The sequence below is a fragment of the Physeter macrocephalus genome, chromosome 6 (assembly GCF_002837175.3).
Source record: "Physeter macrocephalus isolate SW-GA chromosome 6, ASM283717v5, whole genome shotgun sequence".
Lineage (NCBI taxonomy): Eukaryota > Metazoa > Chordata > Mammalia > Artiodactyla > Physeteridae > Physeter > Physeter macrocephalus.
Genome location: NC_041219.1, coordinates 33,804,390 through 33,826,358, shown reverse-complemented (window position 1 = coordinate 33,826,358; position 21,969 = coordinate 33,804,390). Strand labels below are relative to the sequence as shown.

Genomic DNA, 21,969 nt, shown 5'->3' with positions numbered 1-21,969 from the left:
CATAAGCAAAGGCAGGAAGATGTTACACCAGGTAGGGCTGGTTCAGAGGATGCTTGGGAGGACCAAAGCTAGTAAGCCAGGCTGGGCTAGACCATGAGGGTCTATGAACTACATGCTACGAAATTTGAACTCGAATCATAGCTGGTCAGGGAGCCCTGATAATTTGTTTTACATTTATGTTATTGTGGTAAAAACCCACATAAGAGTTACCATTATAGACATTTAGTCTATTCATAATGTTGTACAACCATACCAGTTTCTGAACATTTTCATCACTCCAGAAGGAAACTCCATACACATTAAGCAATCTCTCCTCATTCTCCCCTTCCCCTAATCCCTGGCAACCACTAATCTGCTTTCTGTCTCTATAGATTTGTCTATTCTGGATATTTCATATAAATGGAATCATACAGTATGTAGCCTTTTGTGTCTAGCTTCTTTCACTTAGCACAATGTTTAAGGTTCGTCCATGTTACAGCCTATATCAGTACTCAATTCCCTTTTCTGGCTAAATAATATTCCACTGCATGGATATGCATTGTTTATCCGTTCATCAGTTCATGGACATTTTGGTTGTTTCCACTTTGGACTACTGTGAATAGTGCTGCATAAACACTAGTGTACCAGTTTTTGTTTGAACACCTGTTATCAATCATTTTGGGTATATACCAAGGGGCAGAATTGCTGGGTTATATGATAATTCTATGTTCCACTTACTGTAGAACCACCAAACCCTCTCACGGTTTTCAAGCCAAGGAATGCCACCTTAAGTCAATGTTTTAGCCAATGATATCAAGTGGCTGAGGGAAGAGAGAACAGGTTGGGAAAAGACTGAAGGCAGGGAGACCATCCAGAAGGCTACTGCCCCAGCCCTGAGAAGAACAGAAAGCTCTGACCCATTCAAGGGAAAATGACCACAGGAATGGAGAGGTAGGTTTGAGGTACATTTCTGAGGCAGAATGAGCAAGAACTGATGAGCAGTTAGATGTAGGAAAGGACTGAAAAGGATACTTTATTCATAGCTCCACATTGTGAGTTATGTGCTGACAATTCTCCTTCTTGACTAGACACTAAGCTTCCAAGAGAAGGTATCATGTCTTAGTCACTCTCACATCCCCAGTTCTTAGCACAGAACCTGGCCAAGTAAACGAACGAAGAACAATTCCAGTGTCTGGCTGAATAATGATGCCAGCCATTATTCACAAGAGAAAAAGAGCTGATAGATAGTGGCTGTGAATGAAGGGTTAAAGACGATTCTTCACTCTGAGGAAGAGGGTGGATAGTGACGCAGTTTGTTGAAACAGGAAACACAGAAGTGGTTTAGACAGGTGCTTGTGGGAGCTTGGGAGTAGGGATCGCCAATAGACAGCTACAAGTTCAGAGCTAAGTCTTAGGGGAAATTTTGAGACAAAATACAATATTTTGACATAGACTGTTACTAACTTTACTCATTAAAGTATCTCTCATTTAGATATCCAGCTTCATGAATCAACTCAAAAATACCATACTACAATGGTATATATTCTTCGGAAAAACTGGAGAAAACGGGAGTAAAAACTATGGTGTGGGTTGTGGCTTGATCTAAATAATGCCCACAACTAGGATTCAGGCAGGTGGAGGCATATCTCCTATGTTGGCAGGGCAGGTAGTCCTCAAACATCTACTTTCCTAAGATGACCTACACTGAAGAGAAGGGGGCTTTACAAGGAAGGTGAGGTAAAAGGAAGACAATTGAACCAGCGTATGAGGACAGCATGGTGTCTTTCAGGCAAAGAGCCCCAAGGACTCAGATTGGAGACCTATTTGTGCAAAGGGCCACTTCTGAGGCAAGGAGATCATGTGTGAGAGAGCAAAGAATAAAGAATTGGAGCCAATGACAGTTTCTCACAGACTAATTCCACATCTTGTTTCAATGTAACTTTGCAGTGCTCTCCCACCGAGAGACATTCTGCCCCATCCTTAACTCTGGCTCAGCCATGTAGCATGGTTTGATCAATGTGATACTGCCTACTGTGTTCCCAGCAGAAGCTTGCAAAGCTTCCTCTTGCACGAGGACATGCCAGGACTAGCCCACTAGAGGTTGAAAGACTCGTGGAGCAGAGCTGAGTTATCCCAGCTGATGTCAGCCTGGATCTGCCAACAGCCAGTCAACTCCAAGAGATTGAGTGAGCCCAGACAAGACCTGCAGAGCTACCTCATCCCAGGTGCATGAGTGAATGCTCAGCATATGGTATGCCACTGAGCTTTGGGGGGTGTTTGGTGTGCAGTATTATTGTGGTAATGGTTAACTGATACAGGGTCCTTTGCCATAGTTCTTTGTTGACTTAACACTGAGAACCTCATGGTACACAGAGCCCCTCTAATGGATCACAGCTTTACCAACACTGGGAGACAGCCTGATTGCCATAAGCGTCAGATGACTTTTAAAGAACATTAATGATCAGTCTCCAAAGAGAAATAATTTCCTTGTACAACAGCCCTCACACACACCAGAAAAACAAAACAAAACAAAACTTACCTCTGTCACCTTAATATGGTTTCAGAGGATCTGAGGTACTACAGTCTTATCTAGATCAATACTGTTCAAATTATAAATTGCAATCATTAGTAGGCAATGGCATCAATGGATTACAACTAGCACTTTTGGGGGGAAAAGAATGAAATATCAGAGTACATAACACATGAGGATAAGTATTATTTCCTGAAACATTTTTTCAGTTGAGAGAGAGAGAGAAGGAAGAAGAAAAAGTAGTAGTGGTAGATCACAATATGGAAGTATTTCCTACTCTAGGCAGCGGTAAAAAAAAAAAAAAAAAAAAAAAAGAAAAGAAAAAGTTGAAAGCCACAAGCTAAGACAAGGTAGCTGAACAGCATTTTACAACTCACTGAACTCGGCATCCGAGGTCAATCCAGGACACAGGTAAGAAAACAGAAGCAATCAGTGGGCCAGAGTAATTAATAGAAATAGCAGCTTTCACTTAAATTTTAGGATTAAAAAAAACTTTTTGTCTATTTCATCTCCTTTGAGTCTCGTAACAGCACCATTTTACAGATGAAGCAATCAAGGCTCAAAGAGGTTAAGTCCTTCGTGTGAAGGTACCTTGATACGTGGTCGAACTGGGAAGAGAAGCCAGGTGCTTGGTCTCCTGGCCCACATTCTCATTATAATCTTCACCAGCTCCAATACATCCTTGAGACCTCTCAACTTACTATCACACTCTCAGTCTCTACCCGTTTCCAAATCTAAATAAACCCCCTCTTGATTTACCCCCTGACAGTGTTTTGCTTTTGTTTGTTTGCTGGGGCGGGTGGGTGCTGCCCTCGCTGTTGGAGCCCGGGTCCCACAGCGCCGCCCAGGCGAGCGCGCGGCCCCGGGGCTCCAGCTCCCGTCTCCGTGCTACCTGTGCGCGCCGTTCGGACTCCACGCGCTAGCTCGTCCCCTGCAGCCGCCGACGCCGCCTCCGCGGAGCACCCAGCGTATCCCCAGGAGGCGCAGCCGCGGACCCCGTCCCCAGCCAGTGACTGCGCCTCTCCCCAGCCAGCAAAGCCCGCGCGGAATCCATAATAGTGGTTTTTTTCCCCTTCATTGAGCTAATCAAATTTTATACGTGTGATTGATTAATATCTGTTTAATCCACTAGCCCGCTCCACTGTCATTCCAACAAGAAAGGAGCCCAGCCTATGCCCTAATGCAGTGCTTGGCCCATACTAGCCACCCTGGGAACAGCCGTTGAATAAATGAACATGAATCACACGACCTCGGATGAGAAAACTGGAGGGAACTTGCCCATTCTCTGGTTACAACCATAAACCAGTCGTATCCTTATTTTGCTGTAAAGACGATGTCTGTACCAAGCTTCCAAATTTCCACCCTCCTAAGCAGGCACACAGTCGTCGGAAGGGTGTTACCCAATCCTTCAGGTGCCCCTTTGCCGGCGAGAAATACAAGCTGAACCTGAAACTGGGTGCTGAGAAAATCTGCCCAGGTGCATGACCTCTTTCCCCATCGAATTCAAAGGCCTGATCCTCCTCTATGTCAGCAGTTCCCAACCTTTCTGGCACCAGGGACCGGTTTCGTGGAAGACAATTTTTCCACGGGGGAGGGGGGAGCGATGGGGACCGATGAGGAACAGCAGATGAAGCTTCGCTCACTCACCAGCCACTCACCTCCTGCTGTGCGGCCTGGGGGCTGGGCACCCCTGCTCTATGTGTTCCTGGCTTTCAAAATAATCTACAAGGCAGCTGGTGTCCACAAACCCACCGGATGAACTCTGATGAATCACATCTCACAAATCCTAACCTACTTCAACTCAGGACTCAGTTTAACAAACAAGTTACCAGTCATCGCCTCCCCATTCCGGCAGAGATCTACAGACTTACCGTACCCGTGGCTTGAGGAATCCACTATGCAGCCAACTTGCCTTTCCCATTTATAACTTCTTAATCCCTTCATTTCAATCAGCTGATGTAGCAGAGGCTGTATGCACCGTCTCACTCCCCCAGCTGCTGTAAGTATTGGTGCTGATGGCTCTCAGTCTCTGTCTTTTGGCCCTTGCCCTCCAAGAGACTTTCTCAAGGTCACACCCCTTCCCTGTAGCAGATTGCATCCAGGCAGTGATGGGAGGGTACAAAAGCCCCACTGTGGGACAATTTTGAAGGCCGTCCCAGCTCCAGATCTCCCTATGCGTTGGGTTGAAGCCTGTGTATATCATCACAGTCCAAATCCTCTCCCTGCCCAATCCTGCTTCCTTCCCCCTTACCTCCCCTCCCCGCCCACACACACACAAATACACTCATACACATTGCTCCCAAGGGCTCTCCCTGATAAACTTCTTACCTGCCCATCTCTGGCTCAGAATCTATCTCCCAGGGAACCCAAACCAAGCTAACTAATTCCTCCCTCAAGCAGTACTATGGTTGCTGGGTTTTTTTGTATCTAAACCATGTCTATGAGAAAGTTAGAACACTTATACCACACAGGTCATTTTCCCCTCACACAGTATAAGCAAACTTCCCACTTACAACTGGTGGTAAAGCAAATGTCTTTATGGAGCGCTGTTTTGGGAACTCAGAGACATGTTTTGATAAAAAACAATATTTCCAAGGATCTTTAAGAAGAGCACTTTCCTTCACAGCACCTGCCTGTTGGTAACCGTACATTTTTTGGTGTAATATTGTTATCTGCATCTTGTACTAAATTCCAAGCTCCACAGCGATCACATGGGAGCTTGTTAGAAAAGCAGAAAGTCACCCCCGACACCCACCCGCTAAATGAGAATCTGCAGTTTAACAAGATCTCCAAGTGATTTGTATTCACATTAAAGTTTGAGAAAACTGGCCTACACAACAAAGCTTCAGTACTATATTTTAACTTAACTGGAAACACATGGAATATACACTCACTCAACATACCACATCTATTAATCACCAAGATGTACTGAAACTATCTCCAAAATATCCCTCAGATGTGCCCCTTTTGGATTATATTGCTTAATCCCAGTTCAAGCCCTCTTATCTCTAGAGGACCACACTTCAAGTAACAAGAATCTAGATGACTGGATGAATGGATGACTTTATTGGAGCACTTTAATGCCTTTTGATTCTAAAATATATTATCCTTTGCAAATCAGATTTAATACAGCTTTAAATCAAGTTTTTCAGTTTCTTATATCAGAAATCCTCAAGCAACTTCATAGCTGCATCATTTAATTGATTTTGTCCTCATGTGCCATTAATCATTCCCTGATTCACCGATGCTTTCAGTCTTCTAAAACTAAATAACCACCACACTTGGAAAAGAGATTAACAGGATTGAGCTAGAATCAGAAATTAAATGACAGGACATGACCTTGAATTCTGAAAAGAACGATATAGCCAAATTTGAGAACAAGGGGAAATTAGGAAACTTGAAGAAAGCTCAGTGATTTATTTCTTTTTGCCAATTCTCTTGTCAAATAAACATTTCCAATGATCCTCTTAGTTCTTAAAGTGCAGGTGGTCCCCAACTAACCTCAGCTTTTCTCAGAGAAGTGGTATATATATGGTGGTTAAGATTCTGGGCCCCCTCACAAATGTCATTTAATTCATGGAATGCCAAAAAAGTTGAATACCAGAGTAATAGTCCCAGAGAACCCAACCACCCCATGTAACAATATCTCTATGTATAAGGCATTCAGTGCTCGACCTTGAATGTGAAGGACACACACAACCCCCAGCTGCTCTGGCATCAGTCTCCATACACTGTCCCGATGTTTGGAACACCAACTCCTCACCTGAACAACCTCAACTCAAATGCCTGCCCTTCTACTGTGACATCTTCTACCCAGCCAGTATTCTAGAAAACCACAAATCACCTTCCAGAAAACCAGGACAAGTGGTTTCACTTATTATTACTTCCTAACATTAGTAGGTTAGCCATGATACCCACATTCCATATAAACTTTACCAGGAAACTTATTCTACCACATACAACTAAAGTTGAAATACCCCTTCAGGGACATTTTGACAAAAGAATAAATTTTAAAGGCAGAGAGATAAGTGGGCAGGTACCCACTCCATTTTAAAAATCATGTAAAATGTTCAATTAAAACTAGAGAAGGCAGAGAAAGAGGGAAGAAAGAAGAAACAGCAAACAAATGCAATGAATAGAAAGCAGTTACAAACATGGTAGATATCCACCCAACTATATCAATAAGCACTTTAAATGTGAATGGTTTAACTATATCAATTAAACGACAGATAATAAGAGTGGATAAAAACACAAGATCTAACTCTATGTTGTCTACAAGAAACCCACTGTAGATATAATGGTTTAGAAACTGTGTCTAGTTTATACTGTCCTGTTTTTATGTAGAGGGTAGCTGTCCTTTCCATCACTCTGCACCGTGAATTTAGCTGAGCTAACACTGAAGCAGAAATTTTGGCTTTAGACTAGCTGGGCCTGCCTCTGCGAGTGGGGCAGGTCCATGAGTATCTCTGGGCATCTCTAAAAGGGAGCATGCCTGCCTCCTGGCTGGGTCAAACTACTCTCATCTCCTGGTCATATCAGTAGCTCAACTTGCAGGGTCAATTTTTGTGGCACCCTAGCTCTGAAATTTAATTCCCCCCTATTTCCTTTGGCATCCACTCTGAATATATTTGGTCACGATTTGTTGAAAGAAATCAAATTCGTGCTATTAAGTGGGTACCACTTCCCAGGTACTCTACACCTCAGGCAAATTCATAGCACAGTTTTCAAAGTTTGCACATGTAGAAGCACTGATATGCTCTACGAGGTCCCTAGGAAAGGTAAGTGAACATCTTCCATCCCAATGACAAGACAGGCTCTTGGGAAACGATCACTGATCAGGAACAAAGAATAGTCATTTCACATCTCCCTTCCCTTTCACAAATGAGGATCATCTTTAAAATCCATAAGAAATGTATGGAATTCATTTAGGATCTTTTTCTAAAACCCAGCTCTACCAAGAGACCACTGTGTGAAGCTTGTGAGACACAGGAGACAGGGGAAGGAAGGCACAAGAAAAAAAGGGATGAGTTTTTACTTATTTCTGTGTATGTAGACGCAGGGAAATTATCACTGGTCTTCTTGGACACAAATGGAGGAGCTCTGATTTATGACATAATTTCAGAGGACTGTATACGGGGGGGCTGATGGACAAGTATCAAAGGTGTTAACTGAATTCTCAGGGGGAAAACCTCCCTCTTTGGAAAGGGATTCCCTCCATGTTTTTGATTAGGGTGCAGATTGCAAAAGGCTCTTATTAAATATAGGGCAAAAGTCATTATAATCCATGTACCCTATCTCAGTGATTAGATTATCGGATTATTCCCACTAAGCAGAAGTCCAGAGAACAGAACTGGACTTAATTAGTATAAATCAGTGGTTCTCAACTGGGGGCAATTTTGCCCCTACCCAGAGGACATTCGGCAATGTCTGCATATATTTCTGGTTGTCACAACTGGCAACCAGTGGGTAGCAACCAGAGATGCTGCTAAACATCTACAATGCACAGGACAGCCCCGCACAGCAAAGACTTACTCAGCCCAAAATGTCAATAGTGTCAAGGTTGAGAACTTGGTATAAGTGAACAAGAAGAGAAAAGGCTTAAGTGCAGCATGAGATACAATTTAGGAAGAGTTAAAGGACGCAAAGAAACATAGAAAAGGGAAAATCAAAAGTGTGAAGGACATACTTTATCAAGGATAGCCCCAGATAGAGCAGAGAGAGCAGAGCCCTGGAAATGCCATAAAGGTGGGGGCCCGTTGCAAGGGCAAGGTACAACACATAGGAAGAGAAACTCAAAGGGAGGAAGCAGTGTTAAGAATTAATGATGAACATGGGATCATGTCACATGTATTGCAGGATGGTTAGCAGCATTCCTGGTCTCTACACACTAGACGCTTGTAATGCCTCCTGCCCAGCTGTGTCAACCAAAAATACCTCCAGACATTGCCAAATGTACCCATGAAGTAAAACCGTCCCTGGATGAAAACCATTCTTCTAGAAGGACCTTTTTAAATTAAGAATGTATTTCTTAAAAATATTTCAAGAGTATCCAGAAGTATCTTAAATATACACCAAATCAACAAAATATGGTCACTTGATAACAGATAACTTTTACTGTCTACATTTCAGTAATATGCCGTGTCCCCTGCATTGACAGGCGGATTCTTGACCACTGCGCCACCAAGGAAGCCCCTCTTTTTAATATTTAAGATTTGTTAGAAACTTTTCATGGGTAACTTTTTGACTGGCATTCTTTGACTTTCCTAATGTTTCCTGCGCATTGTAGAAAAGAATATTAAAAGGTCAGTGGAATACAGTTACTTTTTAAACATCCAGAACCCTTCTCATAAATATTTTTTTAAATTAGTGTCCTGGGACTTCCCTGGTGTTGCAGTGGTTGGGAATCCGCCTGCCAATGCAGGGGACGTGGGTTCGAGCCCTGGTCCGGGAAGATCCCACATGGGGAGCAGCTGAGCCCGTGTGCCACGGCTGCTGAGCCTGCGCTCTGGAGCCTGCGAGCCACAACTACTGAGCCTGCGCACCGCAACTACTGAAGCCCGTGCGCCTAGAGCCCGTGCTCCACAGCAAGAGAGGCCACGGCAATGAGAAGCCTGCACACCGCAACAAAGAGTAGCTGCCACTCGCCGCAACTAGAGAAAGCCCGTGCGCAGCAAGGAAGACCCAACGCAGCCATAAATAAATAAATAAATAAAATAAAATTTTTTTTAAAAGAAAGAATGTATTTCTTCCTCTTATTATTTCTATCATCTTAGCCTTTCTTCTAGGTTCAAGTTCCTTCTTTTCTAAAACAGGCTTTTCAGTCATTCTTGCAGTAGGTGTACATTGGGTACACTTTCCCAGTCTTTTCCAAAAAATGTTCTTATGATGATCTCCCTCTTCAATGATCATTTGGCTGGATTCAGAATTCTGAATTGACCATTATTTCCTTCAGCACTTTGAAGATATCGATGCACTGTCTCTTGGCCTCTATAATTACTATTGGAACATCTATCCTCAGTTCAATTGTTTATTATTTGCGGGAAATCTGTTTTTTCCCTCAGATTCCTAAGATTTTTGCTCTTTGTTTTTTGCTGACTCATCAAAATATGTTTATATGTGGATTTATTTTTACTTATTCTGCTTGGCATTCATTGTTTCTTGACTCAAAAGATTTGTGTCTCTCATCAATTCTGGGAAATTTTCAGCAGCTGTGTTTTTAAAAATATTCTATCTCTCTCCATTCTTTCTATTCTCTTAATCCAGACAGGATTTCTATTAAAAGTATGTTGGACATTCTCATTCTGTCTTCTATATTTCAACCTCCCCCTTCTTGTTTTGCTATCTTCTATCTCTCTATACTGCATTTGAAGTAATTTCTTCAGATTTATCTTCCAGGCCTAATTCTCTCTTTAACAGTGTCTAATCTGCAGTTTAAATGGTCCTAGACAACATACTTCCTATACGCTGGGCTCTACACTGACCAAACAAATACATGATTATGACATTAATTCTCAGCTCCAGAACTTTCCATCTAGTAGGCTAGCCATAAAAAGAAATATAAAAATAAAATTATATTACAGTCAAATAAGAGCAGAATTCAAGATGTCAATTGGAATTCCCAATAGAAACAGAAAGAATGACTAAATATGCTGAGGGGGAAAGGGAAACAATTCACAGAGGAGGTCAGCTCTTAGCTAGGTGTCTTCAATAAATTTTCTAGAATAAGAATGTAAGGAAGAGCATCCAAGCAGTTGGCACATGTGAAAAATCATGGATCTTTAGGGAACTGTAAAGCATTAGGTGTAGCTACTGTGTGGCTGCATCTGCGGAGAGTGATGAGAGATGCTAGAGTCAGTTAAAGCTAGTTAGGAAGGTCCTCATGTACCACATATAAAGTGTTTAGGCTTTCTTCTACTGACAATGGGGAAACAGCAGAGATTTTTCAAGTCAGGGAGGAAGGCACGGAGGGAGGAAGAGTGGAAAAGAGAAAAAGAGATGAATTTGGCAAACTAACCCTGAGGATATGACAAAATTAAGATGTGGGGAGGCTGCTCTAGTCCAGTAGAGATGATGAGAGCTTGAGCTGAGATGGTGCCATGGGGATGGAGAGGATGCTCTGAATTAGAGCTATCTCTAAAGTAGACAGTGAACATGTTAGCCAGCAGGCTGTGGAGGCTGATGGCCAGCAGAGGGTTAAAGCATGAGGACACCCAGTTTTTGGCTTGGGAGTCTGGATGGGCTGTGGCACCATTAAACAGAGTAAGAAATTCAGCTTTGGGACTTCCCTGGTGGCGCAGTGGTTAAGAATCCACCTGCCAATGCAGGGGACATGGGTTCAAGCCCTGGTCCAGGAAGATCCCACATGCTGTGGAGCAACTATGCCCGTGTGCCACAGCTACTGAGCCTGCACTCTAGAGCCTGTGAGCCACAACTACTGAAGCCCACATGCCTAGAGCCTGTGCTCCACAACAAGAGAAGCCACCACAATGAGAAGCCTGCGCACCACAATGAAGAGTAGCCCCCACCACTCGCTGCAACTAGAGAAAGCCCGCGCAGAGCAGTGAAGACCCAATGCAGCCATAAATAAACAAATAAATTTATAGAAACAAAAGAGAGATAGGAGGGGGGAAAAAAAGAAATTCAGCTTTGAGGGCTACCAAAAAGAAAGTTCCATTTGGGACACATAAGTTTTGACATGTCTGGGATATATCCAGGCTGAAAGTTCTGGTAGGCAGTTGTAAATATATCTTTAAAGTTTGTCAGAGAAATAAGACAGGGAAATATCACTTTGGAGTCATCAGCACACAGCTGGGAACCAAATACAATGGAAGAGAGTGGCTGAGAATCAGTTGGTGGTAGAAAGTGACCAAACATGTAAGTTGTGTGGTAGTGATGATGCAAGTTGTAAAGCTTGGTTAGCAAAAATTGGGTATCAAACCTACTCAGAATATCTGAGATGGAGACAGTTTCCAAACATTCCTCCTATGGTTCTCTCAAATTCATCTTCTTTTAATTGAAGAAATAATTTAATAATATCTTTTGCACTCAATGTGTTTTTACTTACATATTTTAATGTTATATTTTATATCACATTTTAATACTTTATTAGTAGTATTTTAATAGCATATTAATTAAATAATTTAATAACAAAAATGTGTGTGTGATCACCTAATGTGAAAACTTCTATCTTAGCATTTATAACACTGAATTAAAATACTTGATTTACATATCTTTCTCCTCCTGCAGACTTTGAGCTTCTTATATGGGGTGATGCTTTACTCAATTTTCTATCCCAAGGGTTTACTGCAGTACATGACACACAGTGGAAATTTAGTATGTACTGGATGGATGGATAGATGAATGGATGAAGAGATGGATGAATGGAGGGACAGAACAAGCCAGACATTGTTTTTCCAACTTAACCTGCTACAATTAATTTACTGATTAAAACATTCTCTGCCACCAAGAAGGAGCATTGCATCCAGGGCCACCACGCAGTTTCACAGGTTGTTAACTGCACAAGGTAGCAAACAGGATTAAGTAAAGTCCAACCCAAGAAGAAACTTCTACACACGATGAAATTAGTCACATGATGAAGGGAAGGAATGAGGGAATAGGGTAGTGACAAGAATGAAAACAGCTTAATAAAATGAGAATTTCAAAAGCTCTAGTCACTTAGTGTTTTTTCAGTTGCTTCTAGAATTGTAGAGTTGTAGGGATTATAAATGGAAAAATGATTTTTAAGTATGTTTGGAGAATTCTTAAACATGAGAAAACTCCAACAATCAATAAATAATTGTATGGTGATTTTGTGCCTACAAATTGTAAGCTCCTCTACATCAGACCTGAAGTTTATGCAGAAGAAAGACTGATTAGAAATATGAAGGGATGTCTAGCAAAGTCTGGAATTTGTAGGACATTCTGCTCTAGTTAAACTGACTTACCTCAGAGTTTTCTTCAAACTAGCGACATATATATACATATATATAAAATAAATTAACTCTATTAAAAAATAGGAAGAAAAAGGAAACTGGAAGCTTTCACACAAAAAACACTATTAAAATCAATAAACTGCTAGAAGAAATCAAATAAATGCAATAATTAACCTATAATCATAATTGAGACTTACAGAAGCTACACCAGCATCTATAATTTTCAATTATAAAATACCCCATGCTTGTTTAATATATCCTTAAGTGTCAGGCTTACTTTGTAAGTGTATAAATTATTATTATTAAAAACCAGTTCTTTGGAAAAATTAAATATTTCATTGCTAATGGAAAGTTCCTAGGATCGAAGAGAAATACGGGCTTTTAATTTGTTTTTGAAAACCTACAAGTTAAAAATAGAAACCTCCTCCAAAAATCAGATTGCTTCTGAGTGTGACGCTCCATGGAAAAAAGAAAGAAAAAAGCCAACTCATAGGGAAATGTGATAAAATGTTATTCTGGCAGCTGCCATTTCACACTCCTCTTTACCATGAAATGCCATAACCTCGCAGCTACCCCCGGCCAAAGGCAGGACTTTATCTCTTAACTTCAGATTTTACTGAACTTTTTAAAGCAAGCAGAGTCAGTTTTCAATCACGATAACATCAAAACCCAGGAGATTTCAAACTTAAATATGGAAAATGTTTGAACTTCAGATCATGATTTTTCTACTCTCCAACTGACATTCAATCAGGACAATCAGAAAGAAAAACTCAGTTTTGCCGTGGCAGAGCTAATGGTATGCAAATATCCCCCAACGCTCGGCAATATCATCCAACCACTTAACCAAAGACACTTTCGAGGGTGTCCCCCAAGACGTGTGTGGAGGAACCTCGGGAGTCAAAATTCCAGGAGGGAGCAGCCTGCAGAATGCAGACGCTGAAGCTCACTCTGTGCCACGGACACAGCATCCCCTGGGGAAGAGCCCAGGAATCTTCACTTCTGACCAGTTCTGTGGGGATTCTGAACATTTAGTGAGTCTGCAATCTGCTGCTTTAGGGATTGCTCTTGATAATCTGGATCTTCTGCAACATCAGTGTCTCTTCTCTAGGTGGCAGCATCTGTGACTTGTTGAGTGTCATTGTGAATGTTGAAGGCCAACGTTCACAAATTTATCTCCAGAACAGGAATTACACATTGGATTACTCCAACTAAACCTTCACCTCTAAGCACTCTATCTGGAGAAAAACAAAAAAAAAGTGGCAGGATAGATTTTTCATAACTTAAACCTCCAACTCAGACTTTGGACATAAAAACAGTTAAGTGGCCAGCCTTGCATGAGCAAAGCTTTCCACAATTCAATGTGTAAAGGAAGTGACAAATTTTAAGACAAGATGTTGTAAACATTTTTCTTGCCCTGATTGTTTAAGTCATGAGCCCCAAAGATCACATAGATCAGTGGTCAGCAAACATTTTCTGCAAAGGGCCAGATAATAAATTTTTTAGGCTTTGCAGGCCATACCGTCTCTGCCACAATTACTCAGCTCTGCCTTTGTCACCTGAAAGCAACCATAGACAATCCATAAGAGGTTGTGTCCAATAAAACTCTATATATGAACACTGAGATGTGAATTTCATGTCTCAAAATATTCTTATCCTTTTAATTTTTTCCAACTGTATGGTCTCAATGTTTGTGTCCCTCCAAAATCCATATGTTTGAAATCCTAATGGCTAATGTGATGGTATTAGGAGGCGGGGCCCCTGGGAGGTAATTAGGTCATGAAAGTGGAGGCCTCATGACTGGGATTAGCGTTCTTATAAAAAAAGACCCCACAGAGGTCCCTTTCCCTTTCTGTCACGTGAGGATACTGTGAGAATTCTGCGACCCAAAAAAGGACCCTCACCCAACTATGTTGGCACCCTGATCTCAAGCCTCCAGCCTCCAGAACTGTAAGAAATAAATGTCGGTTTTTTATGAACTACCTGGTCTGTGGTCTTTTGTTATAGCAGCCTGAACTGACTAAGACACCAACCATTTAAAGTAAAAACTATTTTTAGTTCTTGGGCTGAACAAAAACATGTGGCAGTCAAGATTTGGCCCATTGGCAGTGGTTCGAAGACCCATGATACAGATCAAATTTGTGGAGCATCATGTATTGCTCGTAACTGAGGTAAGTATTCAAAAATGACTTTTTTGAATACAAGACTGTAATCCAAGATCAATGCCTTGTCACTAAATAGAGGATAAAAATTAAACAGACAAAAAGCCCTAAGACAAAACTTGGAATTCTGGTTCAGAGTTGATTTCCAGATGACATCTTACCAAATAGAACTAACGCTTAGGTCAAATATTTCTAAACACATCTAACCTTCCTTCTGATACAGCCAAGCTATTAAAGGCCAGGGAATATGGGGGAATTGTCGGGGTCCATAGCATCACACAAGCAGAAATGCAGATGCAATCCATTCAGCAGGCAAATGCATGAAGGAACTTTTAAACACATTGAGTCCTGAATCTCCAACAGGAAGCCAGCACTGTTACCTGTTGTGTCCTGGCTCAGGGTTTCCTGGCTGCTGCTGCTGTAAGAAGGCACTGGAGTGATGGATAGTGAGGCTGGGCAAGACAGGGGCGTGGCCAGCTCAGTCTTGCGAGTGAGGGATTGGTGATATACCGGGATGCCTCCATCTTTGGAGACGAAGAGAGGCAGATCTGATGGAAGGGTGGGTCTGCCTTGTGCATATGGATTTTTCCAGTGGGTAAGCCCAACTGCAACAGGCCCAGCAACGTCGTAACCTGGCAAGACAAACACATAAGGTCAGGATCAGCAATCAAAGCCTTATACCGTATTTCTTTCTGTATTTCCCCCAAAGTCTTAGCTGCACGTCAAATCAAACACCACTTGAGATAAGGATGCATGTTACCAATAAATAGGCAGGAATTGTCACACTGGATGAATCTTGTTAACTAGTCAACCTATGTTTATTAAGCACATACTATGTTCTAGGTGCCCAGTCTTTGCCCTCAAGGAGCTCAGAGTCCAATAAAGGAGATAAGACTTGTGATCATAATGAAAAAGATAACTGAAGGTCTATTATGTTCTAGGTACTTTGCATAAGTGATTGTAATCCTTACTGCAACTGTACAAGGATACAATTACTATTAACATTTTATAGGAAATTGGACCTCAACTTGCCCTAGGTCAAGCAGCCATTAAGTGCCAGAGGCAGAATTTAAGGCCAGATCTGTCTGGCTCCAAAATCTATGTTCTTTCCCTTTTTCCAACTAACAAAAGTACAAAGCAAGATGAAAGAAATAGTTTAAAGTGGGACAAAAACATTCCCCAGGATTTCAGGGGACAAAGTCCTTTCTAGGTGGAGGAACTAGGTCGTGGAAAAGATGGCATGAACTTGGCCTTCTAGGCAAGGGTTGCCACCTAAAACAATCAGAGGGACAGATCTGTTCTGTAGATATGTTTTGTTAGCCCACATTTTTCTTAATTTGAAGTAAAGTTCAAATTAAAATTGACAACAATAAAAGTCTAGAGCATTCGCAACAAATATCCAGCTTTCTGCCCTCTCTTTAAAAATCTCTTGATCTTCTCCTAAAGATCAAGCAACACTGGACCACATTCCCATGTGGCAACTGTCAGCTGAAGCAACCACAGAGCCACTCTTTTAAAGCGGAGTAAAGGAATTCCTGTCTGCCACAGTCCCCACCATTCCCTAATACCTTACTCCCAGCCTGCTTCACTTATTTGTCTTACATGCCTGATTGCTGCAGGCCTTTGCATTTGCAACCGAGATACAGAATTTAGAAATATAATGTAAGTGTAGTCAGAAAAAAACAAGAATGGAGAGGTAGGTTGATACAAGACAGCTGAGGGTCTTAAATGCCAAGGTAAGAAAATTAGATTTTACTTGCTAGGCAAAGCAATATCCCTAAAAGTTTGTGAAGTGGGGATTGGCATAATCAAATGGATGGCAGCAAAAGGCAGAATCTGTGCCTCCTTCCTCTGGTGGTGACCCCTTCTGGGGAGATTCCTCTGACTCCCCCAAGCTGTGTTAACCACGGTAAAGGGAGGTCCAGTAAAAGGTGTTGATGTGCAGGGGCTGGAGGTGTGTGGGAAGAAAGTCCAAATTGGGGAGGGGGTGTTGAGGCACCAAGAAAGCCCAAAAGGGGCAACAAGGGAGGTGGCGTGCATGGATCCTGCAGACTGGATGATGTTGTCTGGGGCAGCCCTCCCACACCATGCAGGAAACCACTTGAACGTGGATATGTGTCAGACAGTCCCTGCCCACACTTCACAGCCAAGTGTTCCTTCTCTCTATGTGTCTCTCTCATGAGCTGAGCATCCCTCAAGGTCAGAGGGAGTCTTAGTCATCTTTAAAACTCCCTCCCAGCATTTCTCTATTTGGCTCTTTCCCCTGGCATTCAATAGATACCCACTGTTCACCGAATTCTTCCGAGACCAGCGGCAAGGAGGTGACATAAGAGGCTGTGAAGCAGAGGCCAAGCAAACATTATTAAGGGACCAAATTTAAACGTTGGCAGCAAGAAAGGAAAAGAGGTCCAGAGAGATACGCAACAATGACGTGGAAAGAAAGGAGTTTGGGGCCACCAGGTAGCTTTGTTTTTTGCTGGCAAGGTGTCAGAGAAGATTTATGGCAAACAGAAGGGTGGATTTCCTCATCCTCACTGTGGCCATCAGGACTGGCCTGGGGCTTCCCTGGTGGCACAGTGGCTGAGAGTCCGCCTGCCGATGCAGGAGACACGGGTTTGTGCTCCGGTCCGGGAGGATCCCACATGCCGCGGAGCGGCTGGGCCCGTGAGCCATGGCCGCTGAGCCTGCGCGTCCGGAGCCTGTGCTCCGCAACGGGAGAGGCCACGACAGCGAGAGGCCCACGTAACGCAAAAAAAAAAAAAGGACTGGCCTGGCAAGGGCTGAAGAAGGTTGAGTGCGTTTTTTTAGACACGAGGAGGTTGCGCTTTAGTGGAAATATCTATGTGGAAATGTCTGGCAGTAGACTGAAAAAAACAACGGAAATGAGGATTAGGAGACATAGGACCAGAGTTGTAAATCTGGAACTCATCCACATTGAAGCCATGCCTGATGCCCAGGAATGAACAATCTACTTCATTGTCATAAAATGATAAATCCACTAAAAGTTACAATACTGTCTAATGTTTATTGGCAATGTGCTAAGGGATCTATCAGGACCACCTCATTTAACCTCACAATAACTCTGTCAGGAAGGTACTAATATTCCCATTTGACAGATAAGGAAACCAAGGCTAAGGGACATTATTACTTCCACAAGGTCAATAACTACACAGAAATAAGAGATTCAAGCCCAGGCTCATCAAAGACAACATGGGTGCTCTGGTCCCCTGTCTCGCACTGAGAACACAGGCAACAAGAAGGATTCTAGGAGATGGAATCGGGGTCTGTTTCCCCCACAAATCGCTCTTAGGTTATTTATTCCTTTCTGAATAATTTTTTATAGAGGGATCTCAATGGACCAGAATGCACAAGGAAAGGGAAATGCTGACACCCTTGAGAACATGCTGACTGGACTGCTTGAACTCTTCTCGGTCAGTCACCTTCCTAAAAGGTAAGTGGAATACAGTGAGGTGAGTGATTCTTTCTATGGTAAGGGCTATGGAGCCTCTGAAGATAATCACAGAGAACACAAATTCTCAATGTTCAGAACTGCATTGGAGCCACAGCTGCAGTGGAGGCTGAACTGAACGCTACTGACCCCAAGGCTGGCCCCCGATCCTGTTTGTTGGACTAAACCTCTGATGCTAGTGTGTTTATTTTGTGATCAATACTCTTGGATCTCCCATAGCTCCTAAGAGTGTACTGGGGCATAGAAATGAAATTCTAGGAGGCACCATTTGAATTGATGTTCCATTATGTTTTTATTAAAAATGTGAAAACATATTACCTCCTACCCACACCAGAGAATCCTTTTACAAGAAGAATAATTACAGGACCATGTTTTCCCTCACCTTGTTGTTTCATTCGGAAACTTGCTTAAATGCCTCTTCTCCTTCCACATTCCCAAGCTCCTTGGGAGTCATTATACAGAGAAGGGTGTATAATATATATCACACACTGTGAAAGCGTTAGGCTTAAAAGTCCCAGGGAACTCTGGACTCTCCATAATTTCAGGTTTTACCATTTCTTTCATAAAATGATAGCTAATTTATAACATATACTTAATTTTGAAAAAATATTGTTCACAGTGCTAAGAAGTCACCCCCTTTGTTTTTTTACTTTAGGAAATTACCACATCATTTAATCCAGAAATGGAGTTCATTAGCAAATATATTAATTCATGTCATTGATACAAATGAGCTATGATAAGATCTGCATAATTATGATGGAATAGAAATGGACCAGCCTAAATTTAAAAGCAACAATGAGGTCAAAGTATTTTGGGTGGTTGGTTATCCAACCATCCAAGGGAACAGCTGGTGTCCAAGTGCCCTAGAGGCAAGTAACGGGAATGTCACATTGGCAGGCTACTCATTCTCCCTCACCCACCACCCTGTCCCCAGGTTGGGGGTGGGGTAGAAGCAGGGGTCTCAGCTTTCTCTGAGTTGCATGCCAACACTATCACCCACTAGCCCCCAAATCCTAAACAGAGACATGTAAGGAACACTCAAAATTATAGGCTGTCTTGAGAAAAAAAATGATGTTAATCAACTTTAAAGTTCTTAAATCTTTCATACATGAAAAAATGGGAGTTCACTATCAGAAAATAAGGAGTTTTCAGGACTTCCCTGGTGGTCCAGTGGTTGAGACTCCACGCTTCTAATGCAGGGGGCGCGGGTTCGGTCCCTGGTCGGGGAAGGCGCGGGTTCCATCCCTGGTCGGGGAACTAAGATCCCACATGCCATGCCGTGCGGCCAGAAAAAAAAAAAAAAAAAGAAGAAGAAAATAAGGAGTTTTCCAAGGGTCTCATGGATAGGTAGAAAAATTTCAGAAGGTGTCACTTTTTCTGTTGATTGGATTTTTTGGCAATTCTTTTGGCAATTCTTCGGTCAGGACATAGGTTCCTATAAGGAACTACATTAATAGGAAGTCCAGAAGTGTGCTGTTCTCTTAAATGGAATTCCCTCACAAATGAGACACTTCTGTGTGAGATGACTATCCTGTAAGAGAAGGACGGAAGTACAGGAGATGAAAGAAAACAAAAAGAGCTTCTAAAAAAGAATTGCTAGACGACTCAGAGATGTCCTCCCTCCAGTACTTTGAGTATAAAGTTGTTAATTTTTTGCTGCTTTTACTATAAGTATTTTTAAAGTGCTCTGTACTGGACAGACTGTGGGCAGTGGACATTGCCTGATGACTGTGCTGAATCCATCCTCCACCCACACCCCTTCCTCCCAACAGAGTCACATTTTGTTTGGGAATTCATTCCACTCCCACGCAGCTTGTGACTCAGGGCAGACAGACCTCACACTCCCCGACCTCCACATGGGCCATGATGGGTGTAAAGACCACGATCTTATCTCCCTTGTCAGTGATTTGCTGAAGGGTGGTCATGTGACGAAATCCCACGCAATGAGACAGAAGTCTCTGAGGTGCTTCAGGGGAAAGTTTCAGCTCCTCAAGTGAACATCTGAGGAAGGCACCAAAGCTCCTTTCCCTCTGATCACTGTTGTGCCTGAGTGAAATTCCTGGAACCACGGCAGCCTTGGGGCCGCCATCAGGAAGACAGATTTTCCCAGGAAGGCAAAGGGGAGAAGGTCTTTCACAACATCATCGAGCAGCCTACTCAACCTGTCCTTTCGACAGGCCTTCCTATTATATGAAATAATAACTTTCCTTATGGTTTCAGCCAGTTTGAGTTCGGTGAAACAGAAGCAACATTCAAGGGCCTTTCAGTTGTCCCATCACCTTCTGAGAAAACTGTGTGATATACCCACTGCCCCTTCAGAGGTGACTTCATAAGTCAGTAAGAACCTGTTATATGAGTTTCCTAGGGCTGCTGTAACAAAGGATCACAAACTGGGTGGCTTAAAAAAAACAGAAATTTATCCTCTCATGGTTTTGGAGGCTGGAATCTGAAATCAAGATTTCAGCAGGGCCGTGCTCTCTCTGAAGTCTCTAGGGGGAAATTTGTTGTCTGCCTTTTCCTGGTTTCTTGTTTGTTTGTTTGTTTTTTAACATCTTTAGTGGAGTATAATTGCTTTACAATGGTGTGTTAGTTTCTGCTTTATAAAAAAGTGTATCAGCTATACTTATACATACATCCCCATATCTCCTCCCTCTTGCGTCTCCCTCCCTCCCACCCTCCCTATCCCACCCCTCTAGGTGGTCACAAAGCACTGAGCTGATCTCCCTGTGCCATGCAGCTGCTTCCCACTAGCTATTTTACGTTGTATATATGTCCATGCTACTCTCTCACTTCATCTCAGCTTACCCTTCCCCCTCCCTGTGTCCTCAAGTCCATTCTCTACGTCTGCATCTTTATTCCTGTCCTGACCCTAGGTTCTTCAGAAGCATTTTTTTTTTAGATTCCATATATATGTGTTAGCATATGGAATTTGTTTTTCCCTTTCTAACTTACTTTACTCTGTATGACAGACTCTAGGTCCATCCACCTCACTATAAATAACTCAATTTCGTTTCGATCTATCCATGTTGCTGCAAATGGCATTATTTTGTTCGTTTTTATGGCTGAGTAATATTCCATTGTATATATGTGCCACATCTTCTTTATCCATTCATCTGTCGATGGACACTTAGGTTGCTTCCATGTCCTGGCTATTGTAAATAGAGCTGCAATGAACATTGCGGTACATGACTCTTTTTGAACTATGGTTTTCTCAGGGGATATGCCCAGTAGTGGGAATGCTGCGTCCTGTGGTAGTTCTATTTTTAGTTTTTTAAGGAACCTCCATACTGTTCTCCATAGTGGCTGTATTTTGTAGATTTTTTGATGATGCCATTTTGACTGGTGTGAGGTGATACCTCACTGTAGTTTTGATTTGCATTTTTCTAATGATTAGTGATGTTGAGCATCCTTTCATGTATTTGTTGGCAATCTGTATATCTTCTTTGGAGAAATGTCTATTTAGGTCTTCTGCCCATTTTTGGATTGGGTTGTTTGCTTTTTGATATTGAGCTGCTTGTAAGTTTTGGAGGTTAATCCTTTGTCAGTTTCTTCATTGGCAAATATTTTCTCCCATTCAGAGGGTTGTCTTTTTGTCTTGTTTATGTTTTCCTTAGCTGTGCAAAAACTTTTAAGTTTCATTAAGTCCCATTTGTTTATTTTTGTTTTTATTTCCATTTCTCTAGGAGGTAGGTCAAAAAGGATCTTGCTGTGATTTATCTCAGAGTGTTCTGCCTGTGTTTTCCTCTAAGAGGTTTATAGTGTCTGGCCCTTCATTTAGGTCTTTAATCCATTTTGAGTTTATTTTTGTGTATGGTGTTAGGGAGTGTTCTAATTTCATTCTTTTACATGTACCTGTCCAGTTTTCCCAGCACCACTTATTGAAGAGGCTGTCTTTTCTCT

The 21,969-nt window shown here is 42.2% G+C and overlaps 1 protein-coding gene across 6 annotated transcripts in view; it reads right to left on the bottom strand.

Annotated features, from left to right (window-relative positions):
* The window catches only part of ANO4 (anoctamin 4), a 459,956-nt gene that overhangs the window by 419,669 nt on the left and 18,318 nt on the right, over positions 1 to 21,969 (bottom strand). For all 6 annotated transcript variants that reach the window (XM_024127263.2, XM_024127265.2, XM_024127267.2 and 3 more), the window contains exon 3: positions 14,981 to 15,232. In XM_024127263.2, the coding sequence (XP_023983031.1) occupies positions 14,981 to 15,232 (252 nt within the window). The remainder of the gene's footprint in view (positions 1 to 14,980; positions 15,233 to 21,969) is intronic.